Consider the following 14,881-nt stretch of genomic DNA (forward strand, 5'->3'; position numbering starts at 1 on the left):
TGGACAGCTATAGAGACGATGAAGTGGCGACGTGAGAGGGGTGCGACACCTATGGGGAGGGATTTGATTAAGAAGAGAGCTTCTAGACGGCGTGGGGTCCCTAAAGCCCAAATTCATCCAATGTGGCAATGAATCCTGCTTTGTCATCAGGCCGATATGTAAAGGCTTGGATGAGGTATCGCCTTACACAGAAGAGGACGGATGTGGACCATCGAGCAAGAGTTTGAGGGTCAAAGCACCTGCATGCCAGTGAGATTGTTCAAGAGATCGGAGTGTTGAGAGAATAATAGGTGGCGGGAGTTCTTCAGAATTAGGGGATGCATGAAGCAATGCGATGAGTGGCTTGGTAATCGCTTTACCTGAACCGCCTCTGCGGAAAGAGGTGAAGCAGCTGGAAGAACAGCATCAGAGATCTATGTAGCCTGAGATTCACAGCATGACCCAGCCTCAGACATCCACTGTCGGCGAGAAAAGGTACTTAACTACCTACCGTGACAATTTCATCCCAATTCCTTTTACCTTGCTTGCAAGCAGACTCAGTGCCAGTCGCTCACGTGAGTTTCGCCGAAGTATATCCGAATTTTTCGGCGCGGCGAAACTGCGTAAGCGACTGGCGCAATATGTTGTTATTGTTTGTTTAACTCGAGTTCTTTGGCCTCGATAATCACACCAATATTTATTATATTTTCCGTCAGATAATGGAGATGATTGATGGGTTGCATCTATAAAACAATCCTACACTTTGTATCTAGTTCTTGACCTTGGATGTCACAAGCACTCCTCGAGATCATCAATCTAATCGAAAGCTCATCACTGCAAACGATACCGAATTTTCTCATCGCGTTGCTAGAAAGTCGTGATCCCCGGTTATGGACTGAAGCGACAGGTAACGCAGTGGAGAATTGGGCTTTGGATCTGTCTCAGAGGATCTATGTTAATGAGATCAAGACAGTTATTCAGAGCATACATGGCTTACACTTCAATGCCCACAGTGCAACGGCGGACAATGTAACAAACTTTAGCCTTGAGAAAATGATCGATAAATTCCGTTGTGTGACTCCGAAGACTTGGGCCTTAGTACAGTCGCTCCTTGATGCTAATGGAGAAGCACGACGACGTGCAAAGCCATCAAGAGAGGTGGCTGACTATCGGACAAGACATGACCCGAATGTAGATCTTGGCGAGTTGGCAGATGGCGATGATGTGATTGGGGAAGGTGAAAGCAACAGCGATAGTGAGAGTAGCAGTGAGGAAGAGAGCAAGAGGAATGGTCGTACTCGAGCAAAAAGACGTAACGCGGCACTTCTGAGAGTAGTGAGTTAACAATACTGGATCAAACTTATGACTTACCGGCGCACACAGAAAGGGGTCGCAATCCTTTCGATCTTGGCAAACAGTTCAAGCCAAAGATGCAATGCATTCCAAGCCATTCAAGGCTTCTTCCTTGACTCCACAAACACACCAAGGCGAGTCATTGAAGTACTCTCACATGGAGGGTGGAGTGTATCGGCGGAGTCTATCTGCCATATGGTTCAGTCAGTGACCGAAAGCCTCAAAGCAAGCTTGAAGAAGCTCTCAGACCCCGGGTTGTATGCGATGGCATATGACAATCTGGACTTTGACTTTAAGACGAAAGAGCCCAGTGATCAGAACCAAGGGACGTTTTCAAGTATAACAACAGCCACCTTTATTCCACTCACCTATGGTACCACGCTTGATGACCTCCGATACTCGAAGGAGCTTTGGGAGAAGAGCTCCCTGAATCCAGATAATCCCAAGGACTCGAGACCTCCTGCCACACCTGACCGACAATATCTCTTTGAGCGCATCCAAGAGCGGCAGGACAGTGTGCTGCAAGGAATGGAATGGTTTACACAGAAGATAATTGTCGATAACTACCTTGGGCAATACAAGGGTGAGCTTGGAAAGATGCCATCCTCATTTACATTGGACGTACCAGAGAAGACGGTGCAGTACCCTGCTCGAGCAATGCACCTGAAGGCATCAGTGAATGACGATAATATTGCGATAGTGAAGAGCCTTGAACGGCAGGCTGGAACAAGCCCAGAATGGTACCATTCCTTCGTCCGGCTGTGTCATGGTGACCTGGGTACGCAAGAAAGGCACGATGCGACAACAGAGTCACATGCGATTGAATCCACACCACAGGAACGACTCCAGTTCCTTGTGACTATACCTGGTGGCTTCCATATTCGTATGGCCTGTGTAGATGCCATCTGGCGAGTTCACATTCAGCCGAAGGCACTACGTGAAGTCAGGGGTGGCATCTTTGATCAGTTCAAAATCCTCCAGCCGAAAGACTCATCGAAACTTGCAAGTAACCCAACTTACCGCATGCTGAATGATGGAATCCTACACCTCACAAGTTCACACTTGCTGGTTTGTTGGGAACGAGCTACTGGTTTCTCCGACTTGAAGGAATTCGCCGATAGTGATCCATCATGGTCGGAAATTGTTGCTCTTTCAAAGAAGATCTGTCAGGAGAAGATTGCAGGATGGATATCCGAGGTGCGACGACAGAGTGAGGATCCACGAGATTATTTGGAAGAAGGCAACTTACTATTTCGACGTGATGGCCTGTGGTACTGCATGTTGGCACATGCAATGAACACTGGTGCGATAGGCGCGATGGAGGATCTTCTGTGGTTATGGGTGCTGATGTTCTCAGGCTGTGGGAAGCATAAATATGCGGTGCACCTCGCGAAATTTCTTCGCAATCTGCATTCAGTCTACCCTGCCCGCCTGGCCCAAGTAATCCGATCCCACTGGGTATGCAATCCATCAGGTCGACCAGATGGATTTAGAGGTGTAGATTGGCTTGTTGAGCGAAACAATCTGTATACAAAGGCAGGTGAACCCGCATATTCTCAGTCAGACAGTGACTCACTTACCTCAGGTCATCATTGGTGGCTCAAGCTCGAACAGGACACTTACCCACATTATCAACCAGTCTTCGCTGATAGAGACCTACCGAATGGTACATGTCAATATAGAACAGAACTTCTATATCAAGCACCGGGGTACACAACATGCCCCGGCAAAAATGGAAGTCATGCTTCAAATGCTTCAAGAGCGAATAAGAGGACCACATACTATGGTTAAAATAGAAGTTCTCAACGTTCTTCTCAAAGGGGCCCAATCATATGTAGGTGGAGAAGAAGCTCACAGGGAGGATAATGATGACCATGATGAGGACAGTCCCATCGAAAGGGATCCGGCACATGACGAGCCCAGAGGAATGGGGTTAACAATTAGTGACTTTGATGCCCTGTAGCATTCAAAAACACTCACAACTCTAGTGGTATGGGATTGGGCGGGCGGAGGTGACAAGCGCGGGAACCCATTGACTCGGCATTCCCCGGACAATCAATAATCCCAAGCCACGATCCATTTATGACACCCACCGCTCTTCCCTCCATAGGGTCAGATATCAAGGGGCTCCAGGATGAAAGCAAAACCCAGTTCCATGTTCACTGTCATGACCGACAAATCCTGGGGCTCCATCAGCGGTGAATCAATGCCGATAGGTGAATCCGCTGACCTGAAACCCAATCTAACCAGCCCCCAATCCGATGTCTGGCCCCCTGCCCTATCAACCATGCACTGCATCCAGTCCTCCACCCGCATCTGGACTTCTGCCCGCATCCGGACCTCCACCTGCATCTGGACCTCTGCCACTCCTGGTTGCCCTCCACACCCTGTGGTCAGGCCAACACTCCCCTCCGACCTTGCTGGCCATCATGCTGCCCTTGTTTGTGACGGCACTGACGGACCACCCTCTGTTGCGGACTTGTCAGCACCGCGCTGATTTCCATGTCCCTTCACGGACCTGTGTCGGCACCGCACCGACCCCGCTTATTTGCGGACTTGTATCGGTGCCGCGCGCTGACCTCCGCTTTTCTCTGGCCATCTTGTCACTCGGCGGCATACCATTCATTCCTTGCCGAGTGCCTATACTGTTCATCCATTCATTCGCTTAACTTGCCAATATTGGCACTTGATCCATGTGCTGATGCACTTCTTATTACCTGTCAATATTGGCACTTGATCCGCTTTTGTTTAGTTCATTGCCTCCCATTTCCCGGGCTCTTGTCCTTCATTCAGTTTGACAATCCCCGCTTATTTCCGCGCCGGACCGCGCCGGACTGACCAGTCCTTCTGTGTTTCCCTCCTGCCTATTTATATCCTGTAAATACTTTCGGGGACCTTAGTCTGAAATCAACTAGAGTACCCCCCTGTCTGGTCTGAGTCCCTCCTTCTGCAAAGGGGGCTTCCCCCCTCTGAGTCCGTGCTCGCGGAGTCTGCGCTCCTCCTACAGGTCCGCTCCGCCCGCAAGTCTTGTTTGAAGTCCGCTGTAAGTGTCAGTTTGTAAATACGGGATCTCCCCCAAATGTCAAGCTCAGGGCACAGCGCTCCACCTGAGTCGCTGAGGCCGCGATCCCACTCTGCTAACCTTGAACAGCGCTTCCGGATGCGCCGCATATTTCCGCCCACATATCCGCATGCGCGCTCCAACAGAACTCTGCACCTCCGACCTCGACTCAGACAGAAACCCAATCCGTCTTCTATCCGCCTCCTGACAGTCTGCCAGACTCTGACAGTATTCCGACTCCGACAATAATCCAGCCTCTGACAATAATCCCGTCTCTGACATTCGCGCTTGCATTTGGCAGTGTATGGTAGCATTAAGCTTACTAGCCAAGAGAAATGTTGTGTCAATCTCGGCAACAGGTTCAGGAAAAACAATGACCTTTTGGTTGCCTATGTTGCGTGAAAAGGGGATTACTTTCATAGTGACTCCACTAAAGAGTCTTGGAAGCCAGCTGTCCGATGAGTCCATCAAGAAAGGGTTTCCATCTGTGTCAATCACCGCAGAACTGCTTGGTGAAAAGCCTGGACTGGTTAAAGTAAGACAATCAACCAAGGTTTTCAGTCAGCACTCATATGGGTTCACCTAGGATATTCGGCTGGGGAAGTTCCGTACAGTTGTCATATCACCCAAACTGATAGTGGATCCATGTTTCATGGCTCTTTGGCTTGACCCCCAATTTCAGAAGAAGGTTGACCGTATCTGCTTTGACGAAGCACATTGTATCAGTCAGTGGGGCCGAGACTTCAGATCTGCTTACATACAGATAGGACGACTATTCTCCATACTCAGAGATAGCGTCTCATTCTTCTTCACCTCTGCCACCCTCCGCCAGCATGTTCTAACAGACATGCTGAAGATTTCCGGTTTGCACTGCGGCACTGAAATCATCCGAAGATCGAATGATAGACCGAATGTTCACCTTTCCGTCCGCCCAATGAAGTTTACACTCCAAAGCTGTTTTGATCTGGCTTTCCTGCTTCCACTGGATGCAAAGGTAGATGATCAGGCATGGATAGATGCAAATATCTCACCGTTCTTGGTATACTGCAATTCTCGCGTTGATACAATACGAACCGCCAGATTCTTGCGATCTCGCTTGCCACAGAGTCACCGAGATCGGGTTGTGTGGTATCATTCTGGAATGTCAGACACGTTCAAAGTGGACGTTGAAGCGAAGTATAAATTGGGAAAAATATGGGGGATTTGCTGTACAGATGCCTGCGGTATGGTGAGACGAATCCTTGCTATGCATCCAATGAATGCTAATGACACTTACTTAGGGTCTTGACTTACGCCAAGTGAAAGTCGTGGTTCAGTGGCGAGTTCCCAAGAGCCCCGATACACTCGTTCAGCGCTTCGGTCGGGCAGGTCGTGACGGCTCCATCCAAGCGATTGCCATCTTGATTGCAGAGAAGGCTTATTTCTCAAAGCCAAGAGTTGATAAGAGAAAGGCCGATCTTGAAGCCTCACTGCGTCTCAATCTGAAACGCAAAAATGGCCCGGTGAGTAGTGTTGCACGGAAGCGCGCCGCACTGGGAGATCAGGGAAACTTCCCCTACTCTCAGCCCCATGGCCCCCCTTCCGACGCACTTGTAGACCTTCCTCTCCCAGAACTGGAGCGTGCTCAAGTCCAATCAGTCAACACACAGAGGACAGATGAGGAATTTCAGGATGACGATGACGATGATGGCGCTGAGAGCAACGAAGAGGAGAACCTAATGGATTATCCTTTTGATGGCCCAACCAATCCCGAAGGGGCACAGATACCTCGGGGTGACAAAACAAAGTCGTCCAAACCACACAAAAGCGGCCACCACTCGAAGTACGAGAATATCGAGAGCTCGGTTGCAGAATTTCTGGATGCTGACATGCTCCCAGAGAGCCATCCTCAACGTGGGTGCAGGCGAAAAGTCCTGGATCATGTCTATGATAACGTACAACTCAGTGAGTGACAACATTGAACTGCATCACTGTCAGGGCACACCCACCTGACCCGGGCCCACCCGGGCCCACCCGGCCACACCACACCCGCTCCCCGCTGTCTATCCCCCTCCCCCCTCCTTCCTCCCTCTCCTCCCCCCTCTTTTCCCTTTTCTTTCCCCTTTCTTTATTTCATTCTTCTCATCTTCCTCTTCCTGTTTATTTCTTTCTATCTACACGGACCACCTTCCCTTGTATCGATGTACTATTGACCCGTCCGGCCCACACACCCCGGACGGCTTCCCGCTGTGCCCAGCACGCGCGCATGTAGCGGACGCTCTCGGGATCCCCCACGGGGACACCCGGATGCCTGCGGCTGCCTCCGAGGATGACGTGGCACCTGTCATGTGACTCAAGCCACATGTACATAAATGTACCTGAAGTGGGAACCGAAGAAGTAACCTTCTTCTCACATTCTCCACTTCAGGTAAGTAGTATAGTTTTCCTCTTTAATAATAATAACACATTCTCCACTTCAGTCTGAGTGGCCAGGGACCACTGTCCCGGATCGGGCCCGCCAGTATGCACGCCCGCTCCACACCCTGCGACGGCCTCAGTGCCGGGCATTACCCCCGGGCCCTCTCGACCCCGGACGCGTCCCTGACAATCACGAGTCTTCCTCACGTGGGGCTTTCAGGGCCTGAACCCTTTTGCTGTCCGCATTGCACTCCGCCTCCCTGCCTCTCCTGTTGTGACCTCTGCGATCCCAAGCGAACTGAAGGGATGAATGCGCTCGACTCCCCACCAAAGAGATCAAGGAGACCAAACCGAGTGAAGGTCATGACCAATTACACCCGCGGCGAGACTGACAAGCGGCTCAAGGCAGGGCTTGTTGGATGGAGGCAACAAGTCCACGCTGAGTTCTGGGGTGGCAAAAGGGACCACTTCCTTGGCCCTGCTGCTCTGATCTCAGATGAAATAGTCGAGTTGTTGTGTCATCTCTCCCACGCTCATGCACTGTGCACCGTCGATGATATTTCGAATAACATCCGGGGTGCACAACGACCATTCATAATGAAGCATGCCGAAAAAATCCTCAACTTGGTGCACTCCATCGCTCCCCCCCCCGAAATCCCTTCATCCAAACTCAAGACAGAGTCGCTGCCGCCCAATAACCCTGTGCAACATGTTACCGTCACTGCACCTCAACGGGCCCCTTACAAATGCAAGCTGTGCAAGGTAGAAGGTCATACACGTACGTTGCTTTCCTCCCACTTGGACAATTCTAACACCAATCTATCCTTGACAGAATGCAATAAATTTTGTCCCGCAAAGCAGAATGCTACAACCTCAAGTGCCATTGCGTCATCTACCGTGAATGATCCTCTCATTAGCTAGCTCGATATATTGTATTTTATAGGCTTTAATTAATTATAAACGAATTTCCCTGCGCTCGTCACCCATTATCTGACGGAAAATATAATAAATATTGGTGTGATTATCGAGGCCAAAGAACTCGAGTTAAACAAACAATAACAACATATTGCGCCAGTCGCTTACGCAGTTTCGCCACGCCGAAAAATTCGGATATACTTCGGCGAAACTCACGTGAGCGACTGGCACTGAGTCTGGCTTGCAAGGTCACTTCCAAACCCACAATTGCGTGGGAAAAATGTGTTTATATTACTTTTACTTCTCATGTGATTCCCAATAGCATGTGACCATTCAACGAATTGTATTATGTATCATTGTGTTATGGTCATCCCCCTTGCCATCATCGTACCTGAAGTTCTCTGGTGTTTAGTGCATCCCTGAGTCAAGTAATAACCGGCACCTGATGCCCTCACTGCTTCCCAAGTAGTATTTGCTGGCATATTCAACTTTTCGAAGCATATGTGCTGGAGTCCGCCCGCTTCAAGGCTTCGTGCACAGGTCATGTACCAGCCATGGGCTGGCGACAACCCCAGTACTCACTTCACAAATGGCAACATCGACTCTCACTTTACAAATGAGAACTTCGTGACTGCAAGTTCTCCATCTTTGTTGGGTGCCATAGAGCACTTGAGCGACATCCAACCTGATAAGAGGGCGGTAATGAAGCGAAACTCTCGGCCCCCACCGCTTCCCCACGAGTTCCATTTGCGATGTTCAGATTGGTGTTTAGGTTTGATGTCACCAGCATGTCACTTGATAGGCACTGAGAAGAGGACAACATACTCCGCATGGTGGAGGAGATCATAGTGTTTAGAGACTCAGCTCCCCTTCTTAGTAACCGTGTAGAAGGTGGCTCGCCTTCCAAACGACACTTCTCTGGACCACTTTCTCTCTGGTTAAGTGCCGAAGGCAGGAGTAAGAGACGGTGCCAACCCCTTATACTTTTTATCGTTTCAGACCATCCTCGATTCAACTCATAGTGCTCATTATGTCCATTAACTACAAAGAAAATGTCAACTGAGTGGGTGCTTGATGGATGGAGTGTCAAGGAATTAAATGACTAAAGCCAACTCCAATAACTGGCCTTGTGGTCAGCAATTAATGATGTGCAAGCAAGGTCATGGTTGCTTCGCAACCTTTCTAGTGCCAAACTCAAGGTGGGAACTGGACCGCGAATTTTGACAGTGTCACCAACTCTTCTGAAATGTACTGCTTAATCCAGAAAAACATTTTGTTGGAGTAACAACGACCCGTGACTTACCAACCAACACCACATGATCGCTCTTACATCCGTATTCGCCTCGTGTGTCAGAACCGTGCGAATCTTCGCCAATGGTAGCCGTAGGCAACCGAACGTTGCCCGCTAGCGGTAAAGGCGTCCTACGCACGACCGAGCTTTAGCGAGGGATCAACCCCACCGATCTCGAGGCCGAGGCTACTTAGGCAAGTTGAGCCGGGATTTCAGCTTCAATGACTCGAGGAGGAGCGTTGCGCCTCGTTCTCAACGTGGTCCCAATACTTCAGAAGGTCGGAGGTCTCACGGGGGACAGAGGTAAGCTCAGGGGTGGATTCTAGTTGATTTCGAACTACAGTACAAGCATTAGTTACAAGCTGTATTTAAGCGCTAGGGAACTGAATAGGGAATAAGTCGCCAGATCTCGCGGAGATTACGGGCGGAGAAAAGAAGGAGGAAAACAAACAAAGAGCACATGCTCAAGACAGCGAAGGTCAAGTGTGACCTTCGCCGCGAGATAACAAGGTGCGGTGAAACATGGGACAACGGGTCACGGCGCTCTGCACCGCTAGGTCGTTCAACGACAAGTAGGAGAGGGGTTGTGGAGAGGTGGCGGGAAGTGGTTAGACAGCGACGGGTGGCAAGCGGAGTGTGTGGGGAGTGGTCAGGCATGGGAGAGGGTCAGGGAGGAGGTCATCTGGCCCCGGGGAACGCCGGGTCGTGACATCGTGACACAATGTATATAATTGTATATACTGTTTTCGCTTACTTTCTTTTTCTCCTCACTTCTTCATTAACGGAGACTGAGGTTAGTATCATTGTTTTTAGTTAGTTGTTACATTACTTACTCTGTACTCTTCTGTACTATAGCTCCCGCTTTAGGTTAGTATTAACCGTAGTAATTCAGTTCTTCATTAACGGAGACTGAGCTCCCGCTTTAGCCCTCCTATTACATTTTACCATTCTTTTGTCTACCCCAAACAATGGCGTGTGCGGACGTTCTAGGGCCGCTCTCCTCAGACTTAATTATGGCCACAGGGATAAAATGTTGAGATGAAAGTGGCTGGTCAGCCGGAATGATCGCATGACTTTAGGCAGTGGGACAGGGGTTGGTGAACAAAAAATGAAAACAAACCACTCTTGTAGATTGGAGACGCGCCGAACTGCGCCTGTGAGGTATCCCTCGCGGGAGTTGGAGACTGCATGGCGAGCAGCATCATGCATATGGGAAGTTCCGCAATGTCGGGATCATGTGAATGTCAAAAAAAAAAACCAACGACTTGAAGCTCTGTGCCGTTTCAAGCCAAAACCGCTTCAATTTGTCTTGCTCATTATTGCCTGAGACTGATTTCCCCTCTACACATATACCGTTACATATTCTGCTCCGCGGAAATAGAAGCGCACGTTTCATGACCCAGGCTGGTTGAGGGCTCGACGTTATGCGTGTGCATTACTATGCAGTCGGCAAGGAAAATGATTAGGTCCTGTACGCGACTTCGCAATGCCGTCTTGCACTATTCCATCCCACTTGTGACTGGCTTAGACCTCCACGCCCACCGGGACGATTTCTCCATTTCACGTCAAGCGGGCACGCATTTGCATGTTGAATGTCCTTTGTTTGCAAGCAAGGAGGCCTGAGCTATGGATTTATTTATCGCTATCGATCGAGAAGCCAATTCAATGAATACTCGGCTTCCCGAATGGTCACCGTTTGTCTCACACGCCGTTGGGTATGTATATGCTATTTCACACCGACTCCCATTCTTGGGTGGAAGCACGCGTTGAATGGTCCAGGCTGAGGGCTCAGTGTTACGTGCATGCATCACTACACTGTATTCAATGCTGCCTTTGGACTTGGTTCACTCCATCTCTATGGAGTAGCTTAAACACTTCCGCTGTATATCAGGTCCAGGGCAGGTGCGTGGTTATTTCCCTGTTAGGGAGGGGTCCACGTTGCCTTACTAATACCTATTAAGGCGAGTCGACGCATATATGATATAAGAGTAGCTGGGCAACCTTCTCCCAAACTCCTTCTTGAACGCACACCGTTCTGATCGCTAGCCACACCGACACCATGCCAACTGATCCTAAATCTCATCGCTTTCCCTCCTGGTTCAAGAAGACGCGGCACCCTTCTGAGTCTTCTGACGATCGGTCGCAGGTCTCAACCCCCCCTCCCTCCAACAACCACCAGATCATCGGGCCTGCCGCCGCATATGACAGAAGGAACGACAAACACCACGGCAGCCCCGCAGGACTGCATTCTGGCACCCTTAATACTACAGCGCCCACTCTTTTACTTCCTGGTGGCACCTTGCAGGATCATACCATGCAGCAACGGACATCGTCTCGAGACAGATTACTTGGGCTATTCCGGAGGAGTCCCAGTCCCAACCCCGCTTCCAGTCGTCGCAACCAATCAAGCGCATCCCAATCCAAACATTCTATGCCGACTGCTCCCATCCAGACATTCACGAACGACTCACGGCCATCGCTGTCCCCTCCTGCCGAAGTGAACCCACGAGTGATGGACAACGCAGTTGCCACTGGTAACGATGACCCGAGCATCCACATGCAGCAAGAACCTGGATCGTCAGTCCCAGCTACTTCATCGGTGCCAGCGGAATCAGTACCTCGTAGATCCGATGGCGATCTGAAGCAAACGATCATCGGCACCACCAAACTACTTCTCGAAACTGCGGCCGCTGGTCTCAAGTTCGCTCCCATTGCTAATCTTGATCAGATCCCAAACACGCTTTTGAGATTTATTCAAATCTATGAGGTTTGTGAATCGTCTTGATGATCTTGATCTTCATACCTGATGCATACATATAGAATGTCAGTGGCAACACCGAGGAACTCAATCAGTTGTGCATCGTGATCCAGCAAGCACAAAAATCGGTGGTTGAGCCCCTCCAGAAATGGACTGGAGAAACTCCCCCTGAGCTAAAGACCCTAGTGCAGGGATTCTGCGCGTACGGATCTCGTCCCCCTCTCACTTACATTCACTCATTCTCTTCCTAGCGAGTTGCAAACACAAGTAGAGAACATTGAATTAGTCCAGAAAAAGCATGTTGTCAAGAGGACCATTCAAGCGCCTGATATAACACAGCAAATAACGAATATGAAGAGTTACCTAAACGATTCTATTCTTCGATTCCAGGTTTGCTTTCTTGAGGATTGTTTGAACAATTAAATCCTGAATAATCAAGTCCGCCATAGCTAAGAATATCGACTTTAATTCTGCTTCGTGCCGAGCACGCATCGGTTCAATGTACGTGTCTGCATAGATACTGATGAATTTCCTAATCACTCATGTTCCCAGCCGAAATATCGAAACTCAAGCGAGCCCCAGCCGAGCACATTTATGTTAAAAGCAAATCAGAGTGCCTACCAGGCACGCGGGATAAGATTCAAGAATCCCTACTCAAGCACCTGAAGGAAGCCAGGAATCGATTCGTTTGGCTACGGGGGTCTCCTGGGACGGGGAAGACTGCGATATCTATGAGTGTTGCATCCACTCTTAAGGAGCAGGGTATGCTGGCCGCGTCATTCTTTTGGGATAAGAACCAAGCAGGAACGGGCTTGGATTCTATCGGACTGTTCCCGTCTACCCTTGCTTGCCAACTTGCATCCTTCAATGAGGATTTCAAATTGTCGCTTGTCAGACGCCTTCGGCAACCAGATTTGGTCTTTGTTCAGGACCTCCCTCTGGAGAAACAAATTAACACTCTGATGATTGAGCCGATGCGTGACTTGAAGAATATGTGGTCTTCGGGAAAGGATCGCATGGTTATCGTCCTGGATGGCCTTGATGAGTGCGGGGATCAGGAGAGACTCGGGTCCCTGATGAAACTAGTGCTTGCCTTTGAGGAGCTGCCACCGATATTTTCTGTGCTAGTTAGTTCTCGTCCTGAGCCAGAAGTCATTTCAGCTTGGGATGAAGCTCGGGCCAAGGGTCATGTCGTACTATGTGAAGATGTGGACAAGGTCGCAGAGGAAGAAGCTTTCCAGATGGTCCGCCGTATGGTGGAAAAAGGCCTCCAGCACCTCTTTGACAAATATTCATGGAAACCAGATAAGGAGGAGCTCGATGCTTTCGCTCGGGCTTGTCGTGGGTTGCCCATTATAGCGTCTATCCGGGTTCGTGATGTCAGTGTGCAGACACGGCGGGGCCGCACCTTTCGGTTGGTGTTCCGGGAGTTGCTAAACCTCCCCAATGCACCTGCCAACCTTAACTGGGAGTACTTACGAATTCTTCGACAAGCCTACATGATGGATTCATCTGGTATTCACCCAGATGTAGCCAAGATGTATCGCTTAGTGGTTGGTGCGATTGTTGTGGCACACAATCCGATGAACGTCTCTTTTATGTCACAGCTTTTCGAGATTGGGGAAGACGAGATTCGCGCGACATTGGAACCAATCAGCTCCATCGTCAATCTCCCCTTAGGGGATGCAGAGGATGTCGCCTTATATCACGCAACAGTAAAAGAATTCCTCACAGGGGAACCAATTGGCGACGAGAAGGACAAAGTATTCTTCATCGATGATGTGAATGGGTATTTCCTTGGGTTGCCACTCCTTCGACTCTTCAACAATTATTGTGAGCAAGATACATTCGGAATGCCTACGAATCCCCCTTTAGGAGATGAAAGAATATGGAAGGAATTTATGGTGAAAAAGGACGATTACCACAGGCACTTCCACTATGTTATTGAATACTTGCTCGAGCACTTGGACCCTTCACAACTTTTTTCACAAGAGTCCAACAAATTACAGAACGAGTTTAATTCCTTCATCACGCAAAACCACCTGTTGACTTTCATGCACTTGCAATGGTTTGGAGGCACTTCATTTCCTGACAAATTACTTCAATTCAATGTAAGTATAAATTATTCATCCGGCGTTTTTCTGACGTTATTCTTGATAGAATCACCATTCAATTCAACTCCTGAGAGGTTTAGAGGAGGTAGCTTACACTGCGACACATGAACCATGGCATCTCTATCGATCGAAGCTGCCTTTCGCCTCGCCGTCATCGTCCCTTTACAAACAATATGGCCATCTTGCTGATCCTGTCCGGATTTTCTCTGCTTTTGGCGAGTTCTCTGGTGGCACAATTCCATTATACGAGGATTTACTCAGCGCCCAAGAGGTCATGCAGGCAAAGTTGAGTGAACTACCAGAGGTGTTCAATGAACGGGGAGGTGAGGTAATCAATTATGAAGATGAACTCCATGAACCCGATGTTCGCAATGGGATCGTGACATGTGCTGCACTCTCCCTCGATGGTTGCTATGTTGCTCTTGGATTTGGCAGCGGAATTATCGAAGTGGCCGATATCAACCACCAGCGCACAATCTGCCGATTGCAGCGCAGTCCAGCCAATCTCCCGGTCTGGATCGAATTTGTCCACGGCAGCCACCGACTCGCCACTGAGGATAAGGATGGGAATGTAACAATCCTCAGCGATGGTGTGCCCCCTGTGAATCTTGGCACTCTTCTCGCCGGTTCCTATCCAGCTGGAACCACAGTCTCAGATAACGGATTATTTGTCATGCGAGTCCCACGGAATCTCGACAACCCTTGGTACGACAACATGACGCTCATATCTGTTTCGGAGGTCCCATCCATTCAACCTCTGGCCTCTCCTTTCTCCTTCCTTTCTCGATTCGATATTATGATTCCTCACCGTCGGACGCTTGGTTTCTCTCCAGGAGCACGTTATGTTGGTGCTTTTGATGGGACCCACGCTGCTACCTGGTCAACGGAATCATACCAGTGCATTGCGGGTTATCGGGTGACAAACCTCGAATATTGGATTATTAATCCTCCCGATCCTACACCCACCCGAGCCACCCTCCCCCTGGTAGAAGGCGACACAGCTTGTGCGCACC

At 49.6% G+C, this 14,881-nt stretch overlaps 4 protein-coding genes across 4 annotated transcripts; all 4 read left to right on the top strand.

Moving 5' to 3' along the window:
• Positions 1 to 1,341: 1,341 nt before the first annotated feature.
• Positions 1,342 to 1,767, top strand: EI90DRAFT_2925811 (uncharacterized protein; the record flags this gene model as incomplete). The annotated part of the gene is made up of 1 exon (XM_039054896.1): positions 1,342 to 1,767. A coding segment is annotated over one exon (426 nt), but the record flags the coding sequence as incomplete, so codon positions are not given.
• Positions 1,768 to 2,082: 315 nt separating this feature from the next.
• Positions 2,083 to 3,100, top strand: EI90DRAFT_2828434 (uncharacterized protein; the record flags this gene model as incomplete). Its single annotated transcript, XM_039053598.1, has 2 exons — positions 2,083 to 2,872; positions 2,901 to 3,100. Coding segments are annotated over 2 exons (990 nt in total), but the record flags the coding sequence as incomplete, so codon positions are not given.
• A 1,576-nt stretch (positions 3,101 to 4,676) lies between these two features.
• EI90DRAFT_2828858 (P-loop containing nucleoside triphosphate hydrolase protein) lies at positions 4,677 to 5,817 on the top strand (the record flags this gene model as incomplete). Its single annotated transcript, XM_039053601.1, has 3 exons — positions 4,677 to 4,928; positions 4,998 to 5,621; positions 5,674 to 5,817. Coding segments are annotated over 3 exons (1,020 nt in total), but the record flags the coding sequence as incomplete, so codon positions are not given.
• A 6,479-nt stretch (positions 5,818 to 12,296) lies between these two features.
• EI90DRAFT_2925985 (uncharacterized protein) lies at positions 12,297 to 12,800 on the top strand (the record flags this gene model as incomplete). The annotated part of the gene is made up of 1 exon (XM_039054901.1): positions 12,297 to 12,800. A coding segment is annotated over one exon (504 nt), but the record flags the coding sequence as incomplete, so codon positions are not given.
• Between the last annotated feature and the right edge of the window lie 2,081 nt (positions 12,801 to 14,881).

The sequence above is a fragment of the Cantharellus anzutake genome (assembly GCF_015039405.1).
Source record: "Cantharellus anzutake strain C23 chromosome Unknown EI90scaffold_35, whole genome shotgun sequence".
Lineage (NCBI taxonomy): Eukaryota > Fungi > Basidiomycota > Agaricomycetes > Cantharellales > Hydnaceae > Cantharellus > Cantharellus anzutake.